The 22,790-nt window shown below is 39.0% G+C and overlaps 1 protein-coding gene and 1 non-coding gene across 3 annotated transcripts in view; both read left to right on the top strand.

Moving 5' to 3' along the window:
- The window catches only part of Gnptab (N-acetylglucosamine-1-phosphate transferase subunits alpha and beta), a 78,195-nt gene that overhangs the window by 7,557 nt on the left and 47,848 nt on the right, over positions 1 to 22,790 (top strand). For both annotated transcript variants that reach the window (XM_067090043.1, XM_067090044.1), the window contains exons 2-7: positions 3,395 to 3,589; positions 3,721 to 3,797; positions 7,718 to 7,870; positions 12,844 to 13,052; positions 15,409 to 15,530; positions 16,320 to 16,520. In XM_067090043.1, the coding sequence (XP_066946144.1) occupies positions 3,458 to 3,589; positions 3,721 to 3,797; positions 7,718 to 7,870; positions 12,844 to 13,052; positions 15,409 to 15,530; positions 16,320 to 16,520 (894 nt within the window). In that variant the 5' untranslated portion in view covers positions 3,395 to 3,457. The remainder of the gene's footprint in view (positions 1 to 3,394; positions 3,590 to 3,720; positions 3,798 to 7,717; positions 7,871 to 12,843; positions 13,053 to 15,408; positions 15,531 to 16,319; positions 16,521 to 22,790) is intronic.
- On the top strand, positions 11,579 to 11,684 carry LOC136838393 (U6 spliceosomal RNA). The gene has a single exon (XR_010852973.1). It is a non-coding gene; the product is annotated as a U6 spliceosomal RNA (small nuclear RNA).

The following is a 22,790-nucleotide window of genomic DNA, read 5'->3' as shown; positions in this document are numbered from 1 at the left end:
TTATGTGTTTTTGGTGCCAGGGGCAGTTTAGCAAGAAAGAGTATTAGTTTTTAACATGTGCATTCAGACCCGTTACTGATGTTGCAGACTAATGTTCTCTTTCTTATACTAACTCGGTATGGGAGAAGTGAGAACACTTATGCTCCTGTCCGTACTAAAGGTGTATGCTGCACATGATATGGCAGCTGTTTTGGTTTCTCCTGTGGGTTGCCTCTAAGTTTGAATCTCTGAGATGATAAGGGACGATATATTAGTACAAGATGTATTTTATACCTTTCAGGGATCAGTTCAGCCTTCAGGGTTCTGGTAGGTGGCCAATTGCAGGCTTCCTGGCATGTTTGGAGAGACTTAGGAGTAGAACCTTAAGTGATGGAGGCACTGAAGGAGAGTTATGATTCCTTTTAGGTTCCCCTCCACTGGTTTAGTCTCCCATAGCTGTTCCTTTGTGTCTTCTCCAGCAGGAGTATCTCATTCTTTAGAAGGAGGTTGTAAATGGAGCGGGTATTTTTCATAGCTCCATAAGCAACTGGAGATTGGCACCCCATGTTGGACGTATTGAGAATGAATGACTTTTGTGTCTGTCCCCATGCTCTTTGGTTTTTCCTGCATGTTTTCAGTAACTTCCCAAAAGAACAATAGGAAGTTTTGATGGATGTTCAGGAGACATTTTTCTCATAACGGTACATCTTGAGGCACGTAAGTTTCTTCGAGGTGTATTTACAAAGAAGGTGTTGTTGTTCAAGGCGCTGTGTTTTGGATTGTGTTTAGCATCTCTATAGGTGTTCACAGGGAATGTGTTGCTCATAGGCAGATGGTGTCGAATTTTAGGAGCAAAAATTCTTTTCTACCAAGTCATCTGGTTCAAGGTGCCCAACTTCGATAGTATTGCCCTATCATCAAGTGATTCAGACTCTCCTGCATCCAAGAAGCTCAGTGGCTGTTTTACAAAAGTTTCTAGGCCATTGAAAAGGCTGGGCGCTTCCTTGGAAACCGATTCTCGCCCATCTCGTAAGCGAGCTGTAAAGAGAGAACGGGAGGGCTATGTTCTCTCTTTGAATAAAGATAGTTGCACTTCTTGGGAAGTCTGGTGAACACTAAATCGTGAGTGGCACCAATCTGTATTTTATGGTTTTGGCTAAAATTTCATGGTGGTGTAGGTTGATTTTATCTGGTCTTTGTTGTTCTACTGTACTGCGCCCAGGGCAAGGGCATATGCACACACACAGTATATTTATGTGACCCTTTTGGATTGTAAGCTTTGGCAATCTGCGATTAACCTCCTACGTTGCAAAGCACCCACTCAAGTACAGGCGACCCTTGGCTCTACCGCCGTGCCGCTACAGGTCGAGAGGAGCTACGACCAGAGGCAGTACCCGTCTGCTGTTGCTCCCTCACCAGGTAAGGTTACAACAAGCATTTCAAGATGCTAGCTAACTTTCTATTCCAAATTTCTTCTCCATATCAAAGTTTTTTTTGGTTAGTATATGTCCATTCATACCACCTCCAATCAATGTGGGATTCAGTTATATATGTAATTATTTGTTAAGTTACTGTACCCTTTGTTGGCCTAGTCGGTTGAGCTTCAGACTGTCACTCAATGGGCCGGAGTTCAATTCCCGCGGCCGGCTGATGAAGAGTTAGAGGAATTTATTTCTGGTGATAGAGATTCATTTCTCGCTATAATGTGGTTCGATTCCACAATAAGCTATAGGTCCCGTTGCTAAGTAACCAATTGGTTCTTAGCCATGTAAAATAAGTCTAATCCTTCGGGCCAGCCCTAGGAGAGCTGTTAATCAGCTCAGTGGTCTGGTAAAACTAAGGTATACTTTTTTTTGTTAAGTTACTTATATAAAAATTACATTTTTAGAATAAAATAAAGTTTTATATATACTTACCTAATAATTACATGATCGGAGCCCTCCCTCCCCTCTCATGGACATAGAGCATAAACGGACTGAGCCCTTTAGCTATGTTGTACCTATTCTTCCCCAATAGTGGGCGGGGCAGTATACCTACGCCCAAAACAAAAGAGCGCTACTGCAAATTTCAAATTTTGAGCTGCCACGTAAAGTAGAAACTATAGCTATGTAATTATTTGGTAAGTACAGTATATATAAAACTTTATTTTATTATAAAAATGTCATATTTGGATGCTTACCTACTGTTACAGTAGATCCCATCCAGCTTCCCCATAACTTAGTGGGCTGCCAAAGAGAATTCTGACAAGAGTTAAAACATTCAAAACACACCTGGCGGAGAACAGGTGTACTAGACGGTCATCCCGGCAGCCATTCAATCTTTTATTTGAATGCCAACCCACCTGTCCCCAAGGAGATACCTATATAAGCTATCTTTGACAGTAGGTAACTATCCAGATAATAAATTTTATTATGAAAATTCATATTTTATGAGCACTTCTGTACTGTTGTGGTTAGCCTAGATCCTCTGATTGCTTTTGGTGTTACTCTTGGCAGCTCAAGGTTGTGCCTGTAGTTTGGGCGCTTGCCCTACTGATGTAAGGAGAGGAGAGGAGGTGGATCAATACACAACCTTTGTCAAGTCCCCAGTCAAGATCTGTGACACTTTTAGTCCAATGTACACAGAGTCGTCATTGTTTCTTGTAGTCACAACTGGTACAAATAGGAAAGGGGCCAAGGGAGAGCTTTAGAAAAGGGTGCAGCAGCCAGCAAATTTTTTCCCAGGTTTTCTCACTTCAGGACTTGTAACATGTACATTTTTAGATGTCTAAAAATAGATTAAAAATACTACATCCATCTTTGTTCTCATGGAAATACAAACCCTTACCTTCATGTAGCATAGTTCCTCAGCATAAGTTGGAGATGGTTGTTGAAGCTTGGCAAGGTGTTTAGTTTGTGGTAGCTGGACAGGTGGGGGGAATCCCCCCACTCAACAGACATAAGCACTTTCTTTGGTGGTTAGTCAAGCCAAAACATCTTGCCAGTTTTAAGGATTAAAGTATCTTGGACCTTTTTGTATGCAAGAAATGGGCTTTGTACAATAACTGGCAAATGCCGCTTTGACTTGAGTATTTACCCAGTGTGAATTCTCATTATTTCTAGCCTAATCTTCACTCAGAAAAGAAAGTAAGGTTCATGTTATAAACTTAAATGTCAGAATTGTGCAAAACATCTCAGAAAGCAAGAATTGCCCAACCTGGTAAAGTTCACTGTATTTGTTATTAAATAAATTCAAGAATACAATGTTACTGTACCACTTATTTTTAAATTAACTTGTCATAGCAAATATTCTTAACTAGAATGCTTCTATTTTATTGTATCTTTTTCATTTCAATTTTAATTTAATATTTCATGCTTTAAATTTTGTTTTAAGTGTGTACTGTACCTCTATGTATTTCGTTTGTTGAACATTTCAGAGCAAAGATTGATAATGCCCATGACGTGGTGTGAACGCAATTTAGATCCTTAAGTACTACACCATGAGAGGCCTTCATAAGATGTGCCATAGACTACTGTTGGATGCAATCACACATCCACCTCCACTAATTGCTGTGGTTTTGACTGTGTTTCTGTCAGTGTTTGCCATAGGCTTTTGGTGTGCTCATTGGATTGTAAGTATAGGGTATTAAACTTTTATGATTGTTGCTATACTAACTGTGCATCTGTTGTAGACTAAGAATGAAAATACTGCTTTTCTAAGTTACTTTTCTTTGTACAGTAGTTATACTTTATTCTTTTTCAGGATCAAGTTGACTTAGCAGCATACAGAACTCTCAATGTGTTTACCGACAATATCAAAGGAGAAAATCTTTTAAACCAGTAAGTGCCTGCATTCATCTTTTATGTATGTCTCTTTCGTTTTTAGAAATGCAGAATATTGTTTTCAAGGATTCTTACCCATCCTTTCAATAGTGATTCTCTTGTAAAATTATCACCTTTGTTCATGAGGGAGATCTAAGAATGTGTATATGAAGAAAATGGCAAATTTTTAGGAAGGATCCAACATTTGTGGCTTAAACACTTTGTTCCTGTTAGAGTAGAGTACAGATGCTTTTTGGTGATGGTTTGGTCACTGAAGCTTCTCAGCAAGGTAGCTAGGTGGTGGCAGGTAGGTGAGGGATTGGGGTAACTACTACTCACCCGTATGTAGACCCTTATGGTTTTTTTGGTCACCGGCAGTTCAAGATGTTCTCTCTGCTGCTGGACTTTGATTTACTATTCTTGTTTGAAAATTCAGAATATGGATTGTCTAACTTTGCTAACGACTTTTGAACTTTGGTTTGTGTTTGTTGTTGTATGTTGAATTCTTTTTATTCTTTTGATGCTAAGACTGATCAGCTTGGATTTCCTGAGTAAGAGTTAGCAAAACAGAGGCTATGGAGCCCATTGCAGTGGCATCTTTCATAGAAAATTCACGGCTGCACCTCTGACCCAAAAAGTGGACTTTGACTCCTTCAGAGAGGACAAGGCAGTTTCCAAAGCTGTTGGTGTTGAGAGAAAGGATGCTGAAGTTCCTCTTAAAGCCGTTTAGAAAACATGTTGGTAAATTATGTTTTAAGCTCTTTCTGAAGAGCAAGGTTGAGGTAGCAGTGGAGAATAGGTTTCTCCTCTTTCTGAAGAGCAAGGTTGAGGTAGCGGTGGAGAATAGGTTTGCTCAGACTCAGGACATTGATCAAACATGCAGTTTCCTTATAAGATTCATGTTCTTTGAAGGGGATGCAGCCAGGCCTTTTAGGGCAGCTACACTTAGGACAATGGCATCTTGAAAATATCAGGCCCCTTCTAAACTATGATCAGGAGAACAAAATTTTTCTGGAAATGGCCAGGAACTACAGTATTGCAGCTCTTGCAACCTGTCTCTGAGGCTTTGGCACAAAAGTCAAGTAAGGAAAGAAGCCCCCCTTCTTGGCTGCTACAAGTAAGGAGTTGCCTATCATGCTGTTGGGCAATGTGGCAGTGATATGGAGCAAAACTTGGGTATTCTCAGTCTTCCAGGGCAGTTACAAACCATCCTTCAAGGAAAAATCCCCTGTGCCTGCCAGTCTCCTGTACAGTTCCCAGTTGAGCCTATCACCAGGATCACTCAGTTATAGCTGTGTGCACAGAGATTAGGGCCATGCTTGAAGATCTTTGCTGAACATTGGCCATTGATTTCTCACCTCAGAAGAAGTGAGTCCTTTTCAGGGTGGAAGCTCTATGTTCTTTGTCAACTTCTCACTTCCATCAGAAAGGTGACTTCATGCTTTCTGTAGACCAGAAGGATGCCTTTTTCCAGATACAGTAATCCATTCATCTGGTCTCCAGTTCCTGAAAATATTTCCACTGATTTGTGATGTGAAGTCATATTACCAGCTCAAGTGGTGGATAAAGTATCTGAGTATGCTTCTGGGCTTGTTAACGGTGAGAGTCAACTCAAGATCAGCAAGTTGAGGAAGGTGTCATTGTAGTTCCTGTCTCATCAGCAATAACCATTTCAATTTTGGCAGGTCATTCTCTGTCACCCATTGTCTTTGGAGAGGCTTGTGTCTCACAGGCAATGCTCCCCCAGTAACTAATAAATTGGTCTGCTTACCAGTGATCCTGCTACACATCAGTGTGCCTGATGGTATAATGACTGGAACCTCCTTGGAGTTCTCCAAAACTTCCTCCTTCAGAAAATCCTTCTGTACTTGGATTTGGATACACGGAAGGACAGTTGGAGTATGCACGGGAAGGACCTAGGCACTTTGAGTGTGTGGACAGTGTACAACCTTCTTGTAAGCCTCATTGTCTTGGAAATTTGAACAGTGTTCCTGACCTTGCAAGCTTTACTCTGCAGTGTTGATATGCAACACCACCACATGGCATATGTCAGCAACCAAGGGGAAATGGTCTTCCTTGTTCTGTGTTTACTGGCAATACAGTTGAGTGAGTGGGCCATTTGCTATGATGTTAACTCTGTCAGATACATTCCAGACAGGCTGCACAGCTGAATAGAAAGTTCATGGTGTTCTGCTCCCTTGGATTATGTTGGAAGATGCATTGCATCACCAGTTAGGCTGCCTGGACATGTGCACCTTCTCTTTGTTCAGCTTGATCTGACAGGTGACTGGCCTAGGACTGGGCCAGAACCCAAGTACTGTATAGTAGTATTCATATTGGTTGAGCCTGCTTACCAAGGCACCTAAAGTTAATTCATGGCCAACTCAGCTTCACCATCCCCATCTGTTGAGGTGCCATTAGTGTATGGAGAGAGGCTTTTCTTCCAGGATTGCTTTACAGATGTCAGGTATTGTCAGATATTATTCAGCAGAGCTGTACTAGGGAAAGGTTGGGGATTATATGTCTATCTTATTTGTCTGCTTGTATCTAGAGGTGAATTACATGAATGTGATCTTACCAGCAGGATACTCATTGAATTATGAAGTTCTTACACTTGTCTTAATGCCTTCCAGAGAAGGGCACCACTAATGAGCTTTGGAGAGCACTCACTGTGCATTTATAATTCTAGATAAAATTGCCAGGAAAGAAAGGCAGAATAAGATCTCTTTCTCCAGAAGCCCACAGAAACATCCAAGAGATTTCCAGTTAGTAAGTGATTATGCCTCTTGACAACAACCTGGTAACAGCATTTGCTGTCCGTAGACCCTCAAGCCTGGGAAACAGATGCCTTATCTACATTTAGAAAATACGCAAAGGATGTATACCTTATAGTTTCTCTTAGTAAGCCTATTCTCAACTATGTAACTTCAAAGAACTTGCATTGTACTTACTGCAGTCAAGTTGGTTCCTAGGTCTGTCAGTTCTTTCAGAACTTCCCTGGGAGCAAACATTAAAGCTGACATCTCCAAGGCAGCTACATTTTTGAAGGTTCCATTGCAGTCTCCTGGTAGCTGCATTTCTGATGGTTCCATTTCAGTCTTCTGAACAGCTTCAGCACAAACCTAATATTGTATGATTGCACAATTTGCAGTAGCAGCAACCTCCAGACACCCTCTCCACCTGTCAGAGCATGCAGCCTGATTTTCAAGTATCTGTTTTTGGAACTGGTTGTTCTCATTGTATATGGTGTCCTACACAACACCTGCACTCTCACTTTGTAGAAATATGATGAAATTATTGACACTTTCATTCCTTAATGTGTCCTTAACTAACATTATTTGCTTCATTATTTACCCTTGTAATGAATAGAAGTGACATTTTCCTGTTTTCCATTGTATTCTGTTTTCCTTGTTTACCAACTTTGAATACTTGCTATAAGTACCTGTTCTTGCGTCAGACAGTTATAAGCACAGGGTTGTTTTCTTTGAACAGCTGTTCTGTTTACCCATTCATCTGTTTCTTGTTGAGGTTTTTTGCCTTTGAGTTTTGTAATGATTATTAGTTGCAGGTTATCTGCATCAAATAATATCATATATTGCTCTCTTGTTTAAATTCATATTAGATTTAGGTTTTGCTAGCAAGGAAATGGCTATTACTTTTCTTGTGCTTGGTATATAAATTCAGGTTTGTATATGTAGGAAAATATAGATTGCCCTAAATTTATTTCATGTAATAAGTTCCTTTGATAGTGAATATTAAAATCAAACATAGTATAATGGAAATCAATTTCAAGGTGTGTGGAAGTTTAGTGTGGAGATGACTGATGATGAAAAACTAGTTGATATGAAAGAGAAATGGTATTATGGCTTACATCTCATTATTATTGATTAGTGAAATTTTTTGAAATGCCCTTTTGAAATCAACTTGTTTATTTCCAGAATATCAAGTGGTCTTCCCATTGATGTTGTTTACACCTGGGTCAATGGATCTGATCCTGAGCTGCTGTTAGGCCTTCAGAAACTATCACAAATCAATCCCAAAGAGTCTTGTCCACTTTCTCATTGTCTACCTGCTCCGTATGTCAGTTTTTTGTAAGTAATTTTATCATTTGCTTTAATAATATTATTGATTTTTCAAAATATTTTAATAAACACAGGATGGTACTGTGACTTTCATGAATTCTAGTACACGTCACAGCAAACAAAAATGGCATCTGGGAACTCAAAATTGTACCTGGTTAATATTCCATTGTTTAGCAAATGAGAAGCACTTGGCAAAGCTGCTTTTGAAACAAAGTCAGTCAAGTTGTAAACACATGACTGAAAAGCACATTTACCAGATGAATAACTAATGTTAATGATATATTCAATGGACACAAGTAACAATGGAATACCAAAAGAAAATTTATTCAAGAGTGACAAATACTAAGTATCAAAGGGGTTGTAGATCAAGAGTGTACAAGTAGTGAAGGAAGAGAGGAAACACTTAATTCCTAATGAGTCAATTTTTCAGCTTCAAAAGAGAGGGAGAAAGAGCTAGCTCTCTCATTCTCTCTCTCTCTCTCTCTCTCTCTCTCTCTCTCTCTCTCTCTCTCTCTCTCTCTCTCTCTCTCTCTCTCTCTCTCTCTCTCAGAAATACTCTGGGAATAAGTGTTTCCTTCCTTCCTTCACTACAGTATTTGTACACTTGATCTACCACTCCTCTGAAGCTCAGTATTTGTTACTGTAGAATAAATTTTCTTTGGAGGAACAAGGTGATTCTTTGCTTAATGAACTGTGTAGGAAAAAGGGAATCAGTCTATCTCAAGTTCCTAGCTATGTTTATGACAGGATTATCAATTAGAAATTTGCTTTTTCCACCATTTAACATCAGTGTACAGGCAGTCCCTGACTAATGGCTGGGTCCCATTCCTGGCCGAGCACTGATAACCGAAAATCGCTGATAATTTTGGTAATAAATGGCGTTTACGATGTCGCAATTAAACTGCTTATCAGCACCGATAACCCACTTGTCAACACCGATAGACCACTTACCGACGCTGAAAATCACTTACTGTTGCCAAAAATCTGGTTAATGACGCCGTTAGTCAAGCGCTGTAAAACTGAAACACCGTCAACCAACGCCGCCAATAAACGAGGACTGCCTGTATTCATATAGGCTACACAGCATCACTTTTGGGAAGAACATTTTCATCCCTTTTATTTTTACCATAATGATTTTATTTAACTATTCTAGTAATAGTAAGCCTAACAGAGTTCTCATTCCTTTCAAATTGCTTCAAGTTGAAAATGTTCATCATGTAAATTATTAAATTCCGTTCACTCAGTCTTGAGAATGTAAAAAAGATAGGCAGTAACAAATTTAAATGTTCAGAAGAGGCATCCAATCCCCTCTATATAAGTTTGTTTGCCACATGATGACAACACATCCCTTTGGAGACAATTACAAGTTCACTGCAATAACTGGGCCACACAGCAGCACTTTATGGATATACATAACAAAGCCCTCCAGAGATACTAAGGTTGATACCTTAGAAGAGAGCTATGGACAGCTAATGATTGCTGAAGCTGTGAGCATCACACTACAGCAGCCTGTGAGGAATGTTTTCAAGTGTCCTCATATTGTGCCCTCCTGTTCAGCATTTCCAGCCCGAGAAGAACCCTTTTAAGGTCTGGTTAAACAAATCATTTATAACTAACTCCTATTCAGCAGATCTTGCTGCAGGCTTTTGGGATTCTCATGGATGACCTACCAGAGCTGTCTCCAGTGATGTTTCTCTTGTTAATTTTCAAATTTTCTTGATTTGTAGGTTCATGTGTTGACTTTCATTTTTGGATCCTTATTTGTAATCTTAATTTTTTTATTACTGTACTTATTTATATACCATAATGTAGATCCATTGTATATTAATATAAGCACAGATGATAGCTGTAAATTAAACGCTGAAACAGTGGTCAGGGTAAATATGAATAAATAGAACACCATAGCAGCAGCTATTGTCATTTTCTTCAGGAATTTAGCATTGAGGGTAAGAGCAAATTATAAATTTAGTAGATAGATAATCACTTTTTCACAAATATGCACAATTATTAATCCACAAAGATAATTTGATATTTAAATTCACTGTTTTTGGAGTGAATGTGCTGCAGCATGTTATCAGTAGAATAATATTTTTTAAATTAACATTCATTGGTAAACATGCATTTGGTCATGTGATTACATCTTTAGTTTCTTTGCTGTGCAGGCAGCATTGCCAACAGCTTGTTTGCTAACCACAGGGGCATTACAATGCTATGTTGTGGAATTGCCAGATGCCTCCGTAGCTTGCTATGGTGCATACTCATGAAGAAGACAGTGTATTGAATTTGTCAGTAGGAAAAACAACTGTGGATGTTGTTCATTGAAAATTATCCTGTTATCAGTAGAAGTGTAACTTGAGCTGAACTGTAGTTCTCTGAAGAGGAATTGCAATTGGGAGCATTTGTTGGCAACTGCAGTGCCTGTCTCTTCAGTTAATGCATGCAACTCTCATCAAACAGGGTCTGCATTTATGTTCAGTTAGGGTCCCATGATGCCACATTTGCCAGTTACTCATACTGTAAACATGACATTACTGTAGTTAATGAGACATTAAATTACCCCTTTCTTTCATAGCTTGGAGTAAATACTTATCACTTTCAGTGACACATATCACTCATATGCAGTCAACCCCCGGTATTTGTGGGAGATGCGTACCACAATCCCCCACGAATAGCTCAAATCCACAAATACTTGACACCCCTCTAAAACCACTTATAACTGCCTAATCTGATAGTTCAGACACCAAAAACCCCTCTAAAAATGCTTATACCTGAGTATTTTAATAGTTTTATCACAGAAGCTGCATTTAGTCACGAAAATGGTATGAAAATATAGTAATTAGTGAATATTTCTGTATGAAAAATACTGCAAACAGGCGAATTTTCCGCTAATAATGTGTACAGTATGTATGTTCTGCAGAAAAATCCGCGAATAGGGGAAGCTGCGAATCTGGAACCGCAAATAGGCGGGGGTCCACTGTAGTGACTTTCATACCATTAAATGTTCCAGTATGTTATTCATTGCTGATGCAGGAAAAACTAGGATTGCTTCTAAATGCTGTAATTTTGCTGGCTTGCAGCACGTGAATCTTTAATAGGCTTTATTATATTTAATCATTAACAACTTATTTTGTTTTTGTTCCTGGAAGAAAATTACCTTGTGTGTATTACCTTATACAAAATATAGTTTTATATAAGTAAACTTACCAAGTAATTTCATAGCTGTAGTTTCTAACTAGCGCGGCAGCTTAAATTCAAAATTCACAGTAGCACTTCAATTGTTAGTGTAGGTGACCTGTCCCGCCCACTAAGGGAAGTACAAGGAGCAACTTAGCAGACAACTTCATTCTGCTTCTTCCTTGCTTGATGTAAACATCGAGTACTTGCAGCAGCTTCAGCAGCTTTGTTCATTATTTTCAGGTTTTATAACTGGATTTCGGTGAAGTATCACCACTTTTTTCGAGTAGCCTTCAAGCTGAAAGCTTTTGGGATCAGTTTTTCCTTGTTTTGTTATTTTTAAGTTGATTCAAGTTCATCAATTTTTTCACTGCTGTGGCGAATTTGCAATCAAGATTAAACATCTACTTATCACACTTTCCTCTACAGAACTGAAAAAGTGTAAGAGCAGGAATGTAGTAGGAGAGAAATTGTGCTTAGTATTTTGGTTGCAATGAGCTTTAGGAAGAGAAGACATTCTCGACAGCCGAGGACCTTGCTCTGGTACTTGCTTTGGCAGTACATATACTAAAATCAGAACAATACAGAGAAGATCAGCATGGCCCCTGCGCAAGGATGACACGCAGATCGTGAAGTTTTCCTCGTTTTTTAGCGCCAACCTGACCTCACCTAACCTGGCGCCAGCTCATACTACAATTGCCCAGGAGTGCCCTGTAGCTCCTGAGCTACTAGCTCTCCTGGTGCCCAGCTCACCTGGCGCCAGCCCAGAGCACCCAGCGCCTGGTGGCAGCTCTCACCATTTTTTTCTCCTGCTACTAGCCCTCCTATTTTTTTATCCACTTGCTCCCACGCCTGGCTCCGTCGCTTCCTTCCCGTGCCATTTCCAGTTTTGTGTCTGGTTTAACAGAATATTAACCTTGTAACAGTGAAGTGTTGTACAGTGGAGGAGGTGATTATCTAGCCCACTGGTTCTCCTTAAACCAGAATATTAACCTTGTAACAGTGAAGTGTTGTACAGTGGAGGAGGTGATTATCTAGCCCACTGGTTCTCCTAGCCCTAAGTCACTATCATACTCATCTAAAACCTGGGTGGAGTCATACTGAAAGTCCAATCGAGGCTGGTGGGAAGTCTCCCAGGTAGTTGCCTCCTCAGTCAAACCTGTTGCACATTCCCAGTTGTTGACAGACTGTCACTGAAAAGGCGTGTTGATGGATGTGTAGTGGAGGAGGTGGCTGCTCGCCCCACCAACTCTCCTAGACGAAGGTCCTAGTCAGACTCTCCTAAACCTGGGAGGAGGCATACCGGAAGTCCAAGGGAGGTCAGTGGAGTTTGTCCACTGGTAGTCGTCCCCTCATTCGAACCTGTAGTACATTCCCAGACATCAGCAGACAGCCACTGGAAAGGCATCTAGTGTCTGGCACCAGTTCCTGTTCTCTCGGCGCCTATTCCCAAACACCCGACACCAGTTCCTGGGAGCTTAGCACTCTTAGTACCCGGCGCCAACCTATAGAGCTCCCATCGCCCGCTCTTATGCCCCTGGCGCCAGTTCCTCTTTAGTACTGGGTGCCCATCTTTGCTAAGAACACACTGTTGTTCTTTCTTGAGTGTGATTTTTTAAATAAAAGCTGCCACGAGAGTTAAAAACTATAGCTACGTAATTAATTGGTAAGTATATATGAAACTTAATTTTATTATGAAAATATAATTTCTATGTTATTAAAGTGTTTATTAAGTCAGTATATGTTTATTTGTAATTTAGCTTTCATTAATAAGAATTGAAAATTACTCGTATTTCTTTTCATTCCAGGAATAACCAACATATAAAAAATCCTGTAACTGAAGTGCTCTCACAGTTAGAAGTGCTGGATATGGAGAAGATCATTGTTGCCCATAATGATTCTCCAAAAAACTTTACTGTTCTTCATTTGGTCGAAGAAAATATGCCTATTGCCATAAGAAAAATCTCACAGACATTAGGCAACAGTTCCCAACCAATGCAGGCATACTGGACATCAGGTATAGTATCTCTGTGTATTGATCTTTTTGTGTTGCAGGTCATTTGGTTTTAACTAATTATCAAAATATTTTTCATATCAAAACCATCTTATTTTTGTAAGCAATAATGAACTAAATTTTTTGTAGGAATGACAAATTGGTTGTTTATGGGAGCAGTTTAAGGAAAATATGCTTCATTTACTTGCACACAAATCACACACTTATATTAAAATGACCTTAGTCTTTTTACTGCTTATATTCTCTTAGCATTTTATTTTGCAACATATTCATACCTCGTTATTATATCAGAGGGAACTGGCTGGTCGGAAAACTAGAAATTGGTAAAAAAAATTTAAATTGTAAATTTTTTTCTAAGCTGCTAATGGCAGTTGGCAGTTTGAATATGAAGTGTGTTCTTACAAGCATACTAGCACCTTTCATAAAGGAGCATTCCTGGTGTGAGCTGGATATGTTGGCTGTCCACTGGAAAAAGTAAAGCCATTAATACTCTATGAGAATGTTGAATGGAAGTGAAATTATAATATTGAATTGGAAGTTACTGGTACTGTTTTTATCCTTTTGTCCATCTGTGAAGTTTTTAAGTTTTGTTTAAAAAAAACAAATGCTCAGTATGTTTTGGAGCTGTTAAATCTTTTCTATCCACATCATTACGAGTTGAATATAGTGAACCACCACACTCCCTGTATCATGATCAATGCAAGCGTTTATCCTACCAGAATGCTTATTTTATGGAGGTGTTTTCATAAATAATCACCGTCTTTTCAAATTAAAGCTGATTGACTCTGAGTCTTCTCACTTACATTTTTTTTAACAACAGCAGGATTTAACCTAGAGTTGTGTATATGCTCCTGAACATTATCAACACATTTTAGAATACATACAGCATAAAGGTCCATATTATGCAATTTATACTGATGGTTCCAAGTCTTCATCAGGTGTATGATTTGCTGCCTTGTAAATTTTTTGCAGTAAATTCAGTAGTAATAATGATTATATCAACACAGAAAATTGTAATCTTTAGTGCTGAAAAAGTACTAAAGAAATTCTTGAAAACTAATTGTCCCAAGAATTCCTTTTTACACCAAGTAATGGTTTCTTTACATGAACTGTGTGCAGCTCTTGTATCTGTTGAGATATGCTGGATTCTTGACCATGTGGGCATAAAGGGAAATTAAGATGCCAACAATGTCTGTAAAATGATCAATAATAAATAGGAGAGTTTTTGGGGTAATGAATCTGATAAAAGAGATGAAACTCATATTGAAGTACTTTCATTCTGTCTTTAAATGTCACATTACTGTACTCATGGATATTGAATGACTTAATCTGAGAATGCAGGCCAGGTCAACACTAACAGTTGAACACACTTTATATGCATGTCCAAACTTAACCAGCAACAAATCAGTCCAGGAGAATTTTGTCAAAACTTCATTTACCCAGTTATCAAATTTTGAAAGAACTGAAATTTATTAAATTAAATAAATTTAAGTTTGAGTATTCAGGACAAACATTTCAGCCAGTTGTGAGAGCCAATTGTTTTGATTCAGTGGTGTGGTTTAGTAGTGATTATTGTAAAAATGATAATAATATAATGTGGAAGATTTTTTCATATGGTTCTTTCTCAGTTCATCAGTTAAAATATGATTAATTGAATACAGGCGACCCCCAGTATTCACAACCCCCTGCGAATAGTAAAATCCACGAATACAGGCAGTCCCCGGTTATCGGCGGGGTTCCGTTTCTGAGGGTATGATGATAACTGCCACTAACTGAAATTCGGCAATTTTCGGCGCTTTTTTGGTCATTTTCGGGGTTATCGGCGCCGAAAAGCGCCGATTTTCGGTTATCGGCACTTCTGTTAGGTATGTATCGGCGCCGATAAGTGGAAATTGGGGATTTTCGTCGCCAGACAAACACCATAAAACTGGATCGCTGTTAACCAAGCCCGCCGTTAACTGGGGACTGCCTGTACTTGACACCCCTCTAAAAATGCTTATAACTGCTTGTTTTTATAGTTCAAATACCAGAAGACTCCTCTAAAGATGCTTATACCCGAGTATTTTAATATTTTTATCACAAAAAGTGCATTTAGTCACAAAAATGATATGAAAGTACAATGATTAGCGAATATTTCTCAATGAAAAATACCATGAATAGGCGAATTTTCCGAGAATAATGTGCATTGATTCCACAGAAAAATCCACGAATTGGCGAAGGTGGAACCGTGAAAAGGCGGGGATCCACTATATTGTCTTTACCATACTGGGGGAATGGGATAATTTAGAAAAAATGTAATATACAGCATTTTTTTATACTATAAGGATGTAGTAATATAAAAAGAACATTTATTTTTCAGATGTTGGCGGTGGTTGGGGGATGAAAAAACGGAATGCTGTTTTAATAACTGGAGGAGGAACAGTGGCATCAGAGAAATTACTGAGTACTTTGTTTCCAGATCATAAGAATATATCTGTTCAGGTTTGTGTCTAGGCTGTAACTCAAGGCTGGTAATCGGTCAAAAACTTTTGGATTTTATTGAGCACTCAGCTCAGTTCATTGATTTTGATTGGAAGACAGTAGAACTGTGATAGTGGTGTTTTTGTCATTTTTGCAACAATTGACATAGCCATTCAGCCACAAGATTGCAGTGACTGGAGTTTGACACCATATTGTACATCTCTTTTTAACATTTTTTCAGAAGACATAAACATGTTTTAAAATGCCATGTTGCTGTATTTGTTGGGCTGCCAAAACCATTTGGCAATTTCTGTAGATGATCTATTTAATTCGAAAGTGGTTTGTCATGATCTTAAATTGGGAATAAGCACTGAAGTAGTCTGAACCAAAAATGGTGTTGCATATTAAAATTAATGTGGATATGCTTTTTGCAAACTAAAACCATTAACAGATTTTACCATTGGTTGCAGCAAATTGTTTAAAGCACCCATTACTCAAAAATGTTTCTTGAAAATTGCAAAATTGCTAATCTTTGTGTCCCTGAAAGGAGATGGGATTTTTTTATATAAGGAATTACAATACATCAGGTAATTTTATAACAATAAAAAATTGTAGGTGTATTAGTTGATTTTTGTAAATACTTAAAAGATTCTGGATTTTTTGTAAGAATAAATTTTAAAGTAGACAAACACCAGATTTCAGTTAAGAACATTGTATTATGTTTTCTTAAATTTAGACAGCATTTGTGATTCCATATTGTTTAATGTTAAGTGTTATCTTATTTTGTAATCATGTATATTTTTTCAACAGTGCTCAGTATCTGGTACAAGTGCTGTGAAGGTGATGGAATGCAGCGATGTTGAACTTGTTAAGGAATTGTTAGAAGCTAATGTCAACCCGCACATCTTGCCAGATACCACAATCAAAGTGCGGCCTGCCATGCTAATGCTGCAGCCAGATAAGGATGATCATATGAAAGAAATTGATGCCAATAGATTTGAAGATAATGAGGTAATTATAATTCCCTATCTGTGTATGCCTATTCAGTACCAGAATTTTCAAGGGTTTTGTTGGCTAATCCTTGAAGCTGTAGATATTTAATGTAATTTTCAGTACTCTGAAAATGAATTTATGGTAGATTAAGTTGTAATTTTTGAAAAATTATCATACTTTTACGTGCATTTTTGCACTTGGCAAGTTCTGTCCAATTTCTTCTATCTTGCACTTTCTTCTTGATTTCCAACCTATCTTTAGTTATCATATACAGCCTTTCTCCATGACTTTGGTTTTCTAAGTGGTTGACACTCTACCACCCCCATAAAATTAGCAAAGGTCTCCATCAGTGTGTCTGTCTATCTGTCTGTCACACTTTTGATGTTCATTAACCTGTGCAGTAATGGTTAGACAGATATGTAGTGGTTTCAGATGAGGTATAAGGGGGAAAATCTCAACTCTTATTGCAAAACTGATAATTGTCCCGTGCATCTACTCAGTTATTAACTTCATTGATATATTGCACATAAGTTACTCTTGAAATGATCTTGGCTGAGTCAGAAAATTATTCGGGTTTGACAATTTTTAAGAAAAAGCTTTAGGGATTTTGACACAAAATATAGTTTTGTAACAATCCATTCAATACAAACCCATTACAGTAATTTTACATAGCCTTTTATGATCTGTGCAAACTTCCCAGACTTCCTCTGAAGAAGAAGAATCCTTCTAATTTCAGCTGGTGGGACAGCCCTCTAGAACCAAACTGAATCATATGTTATCTGAATTAGTACAAGAATACATGGATTGTAGGAGAACATTCCATAAGGAGTACCTTTTCTTATTACTGTTGTGATTAAACTCTGAAAATCTTTAATGATACTTGTTCCAAAGGGTTGTATTAGTGCTAATCACATCTAATGATACTTGTTCCAAAGGGTTGTTTAAGTGCTAATTGCAACAATTGCAGAGCAGTTTCCATCCTTTAAGTGTGCTCTCTAAACCTGTTAAAAGTTGTTTAAGCCCTTGTACAAGTACCTTGGGTCCAGACATTTGCTATGCAAAAGTTAGTATGTAGGATTGATGCCCAGGTGGATACTTTATATGTTCACAGTATGTAATGTGGTTTTATTGCTACTTTTGACCTATGTAACCAAAACACTCTTATAATCTGTACAAGAATTTTCTACTTAGTGTTGAAAGCTACATAGTGTGAGTGTGTTTTTGATGATGGCATTCCATAAGTTCTGGGACCTTTGTTGCTTTTGGTCTGCATAAGTACCATGATTTTGGTCTAGAAAATACTTTTTTTTTTAATTAAAATTTTAGTATTTAGTATTTTGTCCATGCTTTGAAAGCTATGAACATGGAGCGAATTTCGCAGGAGCAACATCTGGCATTGGTAGTTCACAAAGTAAGCAATGCACTCCACCATCTGTTCACAAAAATACATACCAAACATTTCCTATGGGGAGAAGAAATAAGAAAATGGGAATTCATCAAAGAACAAGTTAAATCGGGAAGATGAAAATAACCATGAATGTTTTATGAGTATGAACAAGTGTTCTTGTGATTGTAAGGAGAATACATGATACTTAATCAAGAGAATACTCGGGATAAACAGGTTCTTCTTCTCCCTCATGTTCTGTTCTTTTCAAAAATTCTTACTAGGCAGAAGAGGCTCGCAGAGCAAAATCTGAATTTATGAGTGGGAAAGGGGAGCGCTCTAAACATAATATTAACTTGTGACCATGTCTGTTTGTATCTGAATGTTTGTAAGTAGTGTGGTGACTGTATTAGGTTGCTCACCAAAAACTAAGACTGTTGATCAGCGGATCTCACACCATACTTCCCTTCCAAGACCTGATTAGGTAAGAATGTAATGAATACCAACAAATATTTTACTGTATAGTGAAACGGACTAATAGCAGGGGAAGGTCATCCGTTAAAGCCAATTGTTCATTAAAGTGAAGCATTGTTTTTTTTGTGTCTTAAGTGATGTTTATTGGTAGGCTAGCCTCAGCCTAGGTGCGATAACCACCGACATGCAAGAAAAGATTCACATTATGAAATAAACTGAAAATAAAGGTAATAAAACCCTTTTTACCTTGTATGTTATTGGCATATCTTCATAATAAATGGCCTATTCGAGGAATAATTCCACATCAATGAAATCAGCTTTTATCTATGCGAGGCCAGCTGACAAAATGTAAACATCGAGTTATGGTTGCCCTCACAGCAGCCTTTATCTTTCGGTAACCTTTCAGAAATTGTAATGGTACTGTAATTACAGTAGTAATAACATTTAGGATAACATAATACAATATTCATTTTTGTATTAAAAATTCATTATTATTTTGGTGGTAAATAACTGTTTAGAACAATTCAGTCATATGAACGAAAATTATCGTACATTATTATATCTTTGTTTGTGATTGGTAATGAAACGCAAACTTAACAAAACCATTTTTACCTTATATATTATTGGCACACCTTCATAATAAATAGCCTACTTGAGGAATAATTCCATATCAATGAAATTAGCTTTCATCTATGGGAGACCAGCTGACAAAATGTAAACATTGAGTCATGGTTGCACTCTTTATCTTTCAGTAACCTTTCAGAAATTTTAATGGCAGTGTAATTACGGTAGTAATAACATTTAGAATAACATAATATTCATTTTTCATTAAAAATTCATCATCATTTTGGTGATAAATAACTGTTTAGAACAGTTCAGTCATAAGAACGATAATTGTGTACGATAATTATCGTACATTATCTTATTGTTAGGGGTTTGTGATTGGCGATGAAATGTAAACAAAACAATGGTTTCCCTTTTAGGCGACGTGTAGGAAAAACATGATATAGACGCGGCTTTGTTATTTCGTTTATTTTGAATTTCTAGAGATACAGTAAGGAAAACAGCATTTGCAATAACATCATCTTTACATAACTAGTATTTCATAAGATCCCTGTTGTTGCAAAAACTAGCCTGTACCAGATGGTTTTGTAATTTAACAGTTGTCTTATACTATAGATATGAGATAAATTCATGAAAATTTGCCATAATTTTTGACCTCGTTTTATCTAAAGGTTGTCTTATACACGGAAAGTTCCAATTTTGCACCGGTGCTGAGGTTAGTGCACGAGTAAACGTAAACAACAGCAACCACTACTCTTGGCAGGATTTTGTGTGTTAAATCCGATGTCCATTTGTTCCAGGTCTGTTAAAGCGAGGTTTTACTGTACTAGTTGGTATCTTCAACTACTGTACAAGTTTTCTTTTTCATAGCACCTCAGCTCAGCATCAGTGACCTTAGATGTCACAACACCAGCGAACCTTTACTCAAACAATCAAAGGACTTTGGAAACATTTCTAATGCTTTCTTCTGTAGCAAGAGATCATGGTATCAGTGGTACAAAAATCTGATTTTTTGCTATGCTGTTATTGTAAGGTGGGTCACTATTCATTTATCAAGATACCAGGAACCTCCCAGGATCTCTATATTCTAGACTGTATTACTCAGAAAAATTATTCATCGGTTATCAGAAGATAAGTTGTTTAACCATCTTCCATAAGCTCTGCCTCAGCAGAAAACTTTTACTCATTTTTACAGTGCCTGCATTTCAAGAGTAAATGCATGCTACTTGCTTTGCTAGTGCAGTTTCAAGCTTTGGCAGGCTCCTGAGTGACTCTCATATCTCCTTTGTGGCCTCAGGAGGAATGTCTTTTGGACCTTGTAGAACTCACAGATTTCCAAAGTCTCCTCTGCATATAGGTTTCTTATGAAGCAACAGCACTGCTGCAGGTTTTTTCCTTACCCTCAGTCTTTATATTTTCTCCCATGACTGTTATTGGGCTTGCCCCAGGTAAGTGGGTTTTTGAAGGTGATTGTGTCACTATTGCCACCCCTGTCAATCTTCCACTCTGTCAACAGTTTTTTTTTTTTTTTGTTATGCCTTGATTTGTTCATGACACTTACCTGCCAGATATATATATAGCTGTATTTCTCCGAAATCCGACAGAATTTCAAAACTCGCGCACACACAGTGCTGGCCAGGTGGTTAGTACTCATTCCCGCCGCTGGGAGGCGGGAATCGAACCATTCCATTTTCTATTCAGATTTTTCTCTGTCGCCGTACTGTTAACATCTGTTACAGTACCTCCGCCTCTGAATTTCGTTAACTTGCTTATTCCCACTTAAGTATTCTCTTGACTTTTGGTTTTGATTCTTGGACTGTGGATTGGCTACAGCTTTTCTGGATTGTTGTGGATTTTGCTTATGACCTCTCTTTAACTATGTCTGGTTCTAGTTCTGCTAGTTTCATGGTATGTTGTATGAGTGATTGTAAGGTGAGGCTACAAAGCTTGGTAGACCCTCACTCGTTTGTTTGAGTGTAGGGGCATGTTTGTCTTATAGATGATCGATGTAAGGAGTGTGAACCTTTATCGGATGCGAGCTGGAAGTCTTACGATTCGTATGTTCGCAAGTTGGGCGTGACAGGGTTAGGAGGTCTTCCTCCAGGAGTGTGTGCAAGAGTCAGGTTATTTCCTCTCTGATAATCCTAACGTAGTTGATGTTGCACCTGTCCCTGTGGTTTTGCCTTCGGGCCCTGATATTGTGTCTGTGGAGGGTTCGGCCCTGGCGCAGATCATGAGTTCTATCCGTGCGCTCGAGAACAAAGTGACATCTCTTCAAAGTGCTGTGAAGTGTAGTGCTCCCCCCAGTGTTGTGGAGGGGGCGTCAGATCGGCCCCATAATGCTTCTAGGCCTGGACCGCTGTCAGACTCCCAGGACTCAGGGAGAAGGCATGTCGAAAGCCGCAAGAAGGTTACGGGGGCTTCCCACCGATCTGACGTCCCTTCGGCAGTTCCTGTTGTCGCTTCCCAGGCTGCCAGAGATCGTGCTTCGGCGCGCATTCTCAAGGACTGCTTTTCGTCCTCCGAGGCGTCCTCCCCGCGCAAGGGGTGGAATTCTCGTGAGGACTCTCGTCCTCTCAAGAGGAGTTGTGTTCAAGAGGACGCTTCTCGTCAGTCTTCTTCGTCGGCTAGTTATTTTGAAGCCTTTCCACCGCAGAAGAAGTCTAGGATTTCGTCTGATGAGGATGTTTCGGAGCGCCCCAGCCGCTCTATGGAGAGAACTTTTCTTGCTCCTGTGAGGAAGAAGAAGGCGTCCCCTCGCCCATCGTCTTCCCATAGGATTGTCTCTCCTCCCAGACAGGATTCTTCACCTCTTTGCCACGTCCAGGGCGGCAAGACTCCCCCTTATTGCTCTCCTGTCCTAGACCCAGGAGCGTTAGCCCGCCATAGACCCTCCTCTGGGACTGGAAGGCCTCGACCTTTACGCTTTCCCTCCCTTCAAGATCCTGGGAGAAGTGATAAGGAAGTTTGCAACGTCAGAAGGAGCAAGGATGACTCTAATAGCCCCCTTCTGGCCAGCAGCGGATTGGTTTCCAGAGACCCTGTCCTTCTAGTGGACTTTCCAAGAACGCCATTGAGGGTGGACCTTCTCAAGCAGCCGCATTTCAAAGGTTCCACCAAAACCTCTCCGGCTCTGAGTCTGACTGCGTTCAGACTATCTCAAAGTTGGCCAGAGCAAGAGGCTTTTCGAGATCTGTGGCAAAGGCCATCGCCAATGCCAGGAGACCTTCTTGAATGCGGTCTACCAGTACAAGTGGTCTGTTTTAGAAGATGGTGCAGGAGTAAAGGAGTTTCCTCGTCCACGACCTCTGTACCACAAATAGCTGACTTCCTTTTTATCTTAGGCATATTTGAATAAACTGGCAGTCTCGACTATTAAGGGTTATAGAAGTATGTTATCGGCAGTTTTTTGGCACAGAGGCCTGAACTTGTGCGATAACAAGGATCTTCACGATCTAATTAAGATCCTGAAGACTGTCAAAATTCCTCAACTCAGGACACCTTCTTGGAATCTGGATGTTGTCCTGAAGTTTCTTATGTCTAGTAATTTTGAACCTCTGTCTTGGCTTCCCTCAAAAACGTGATTTTAGAAAGCTGTCTTCCCTAACGGCTCTGGCGACAGCTAAGAGGATCAGTGAAGTGCAGGCTATTAGCAAACATATTGGCTTTAGGGGTCCTAATGCTGTATGCTCCCTAAATCCTTTGTTCTTAGCCAAGAACGAGAATCCTTCAAACCCTTGGCCCAAATCTTTTGAAATCAAAGGTTTGACGGAAATACTTAGGCAAGAGTCAGAAAGAGTCTTGTGTCCTGTCAGGGCTCTTAAGTTCTACTTAGCCAAGACCAAGAATACTAGAGGCTCATCGGA

This window comes from Macrobrachium rosenbergii, chromosome 4 (assembly GCF_040412425.1).
Source record: "Macrobrachium rosenbergii isolate ZJJX-2024 chromosome 4, ASM4041242v1, whole genome shotgun sequence".
NCBI lineage: Eukaryota > Metazoa > Arthropoda > Malacostraca > Decapoda > Palaemonidae > Macrobrachium > Macrobrachium rosenbergii.
Note: the sequence above shows the minus strand (reverse complement) of the source record. Positions and strands in the feature narration are given on the sequence as shown.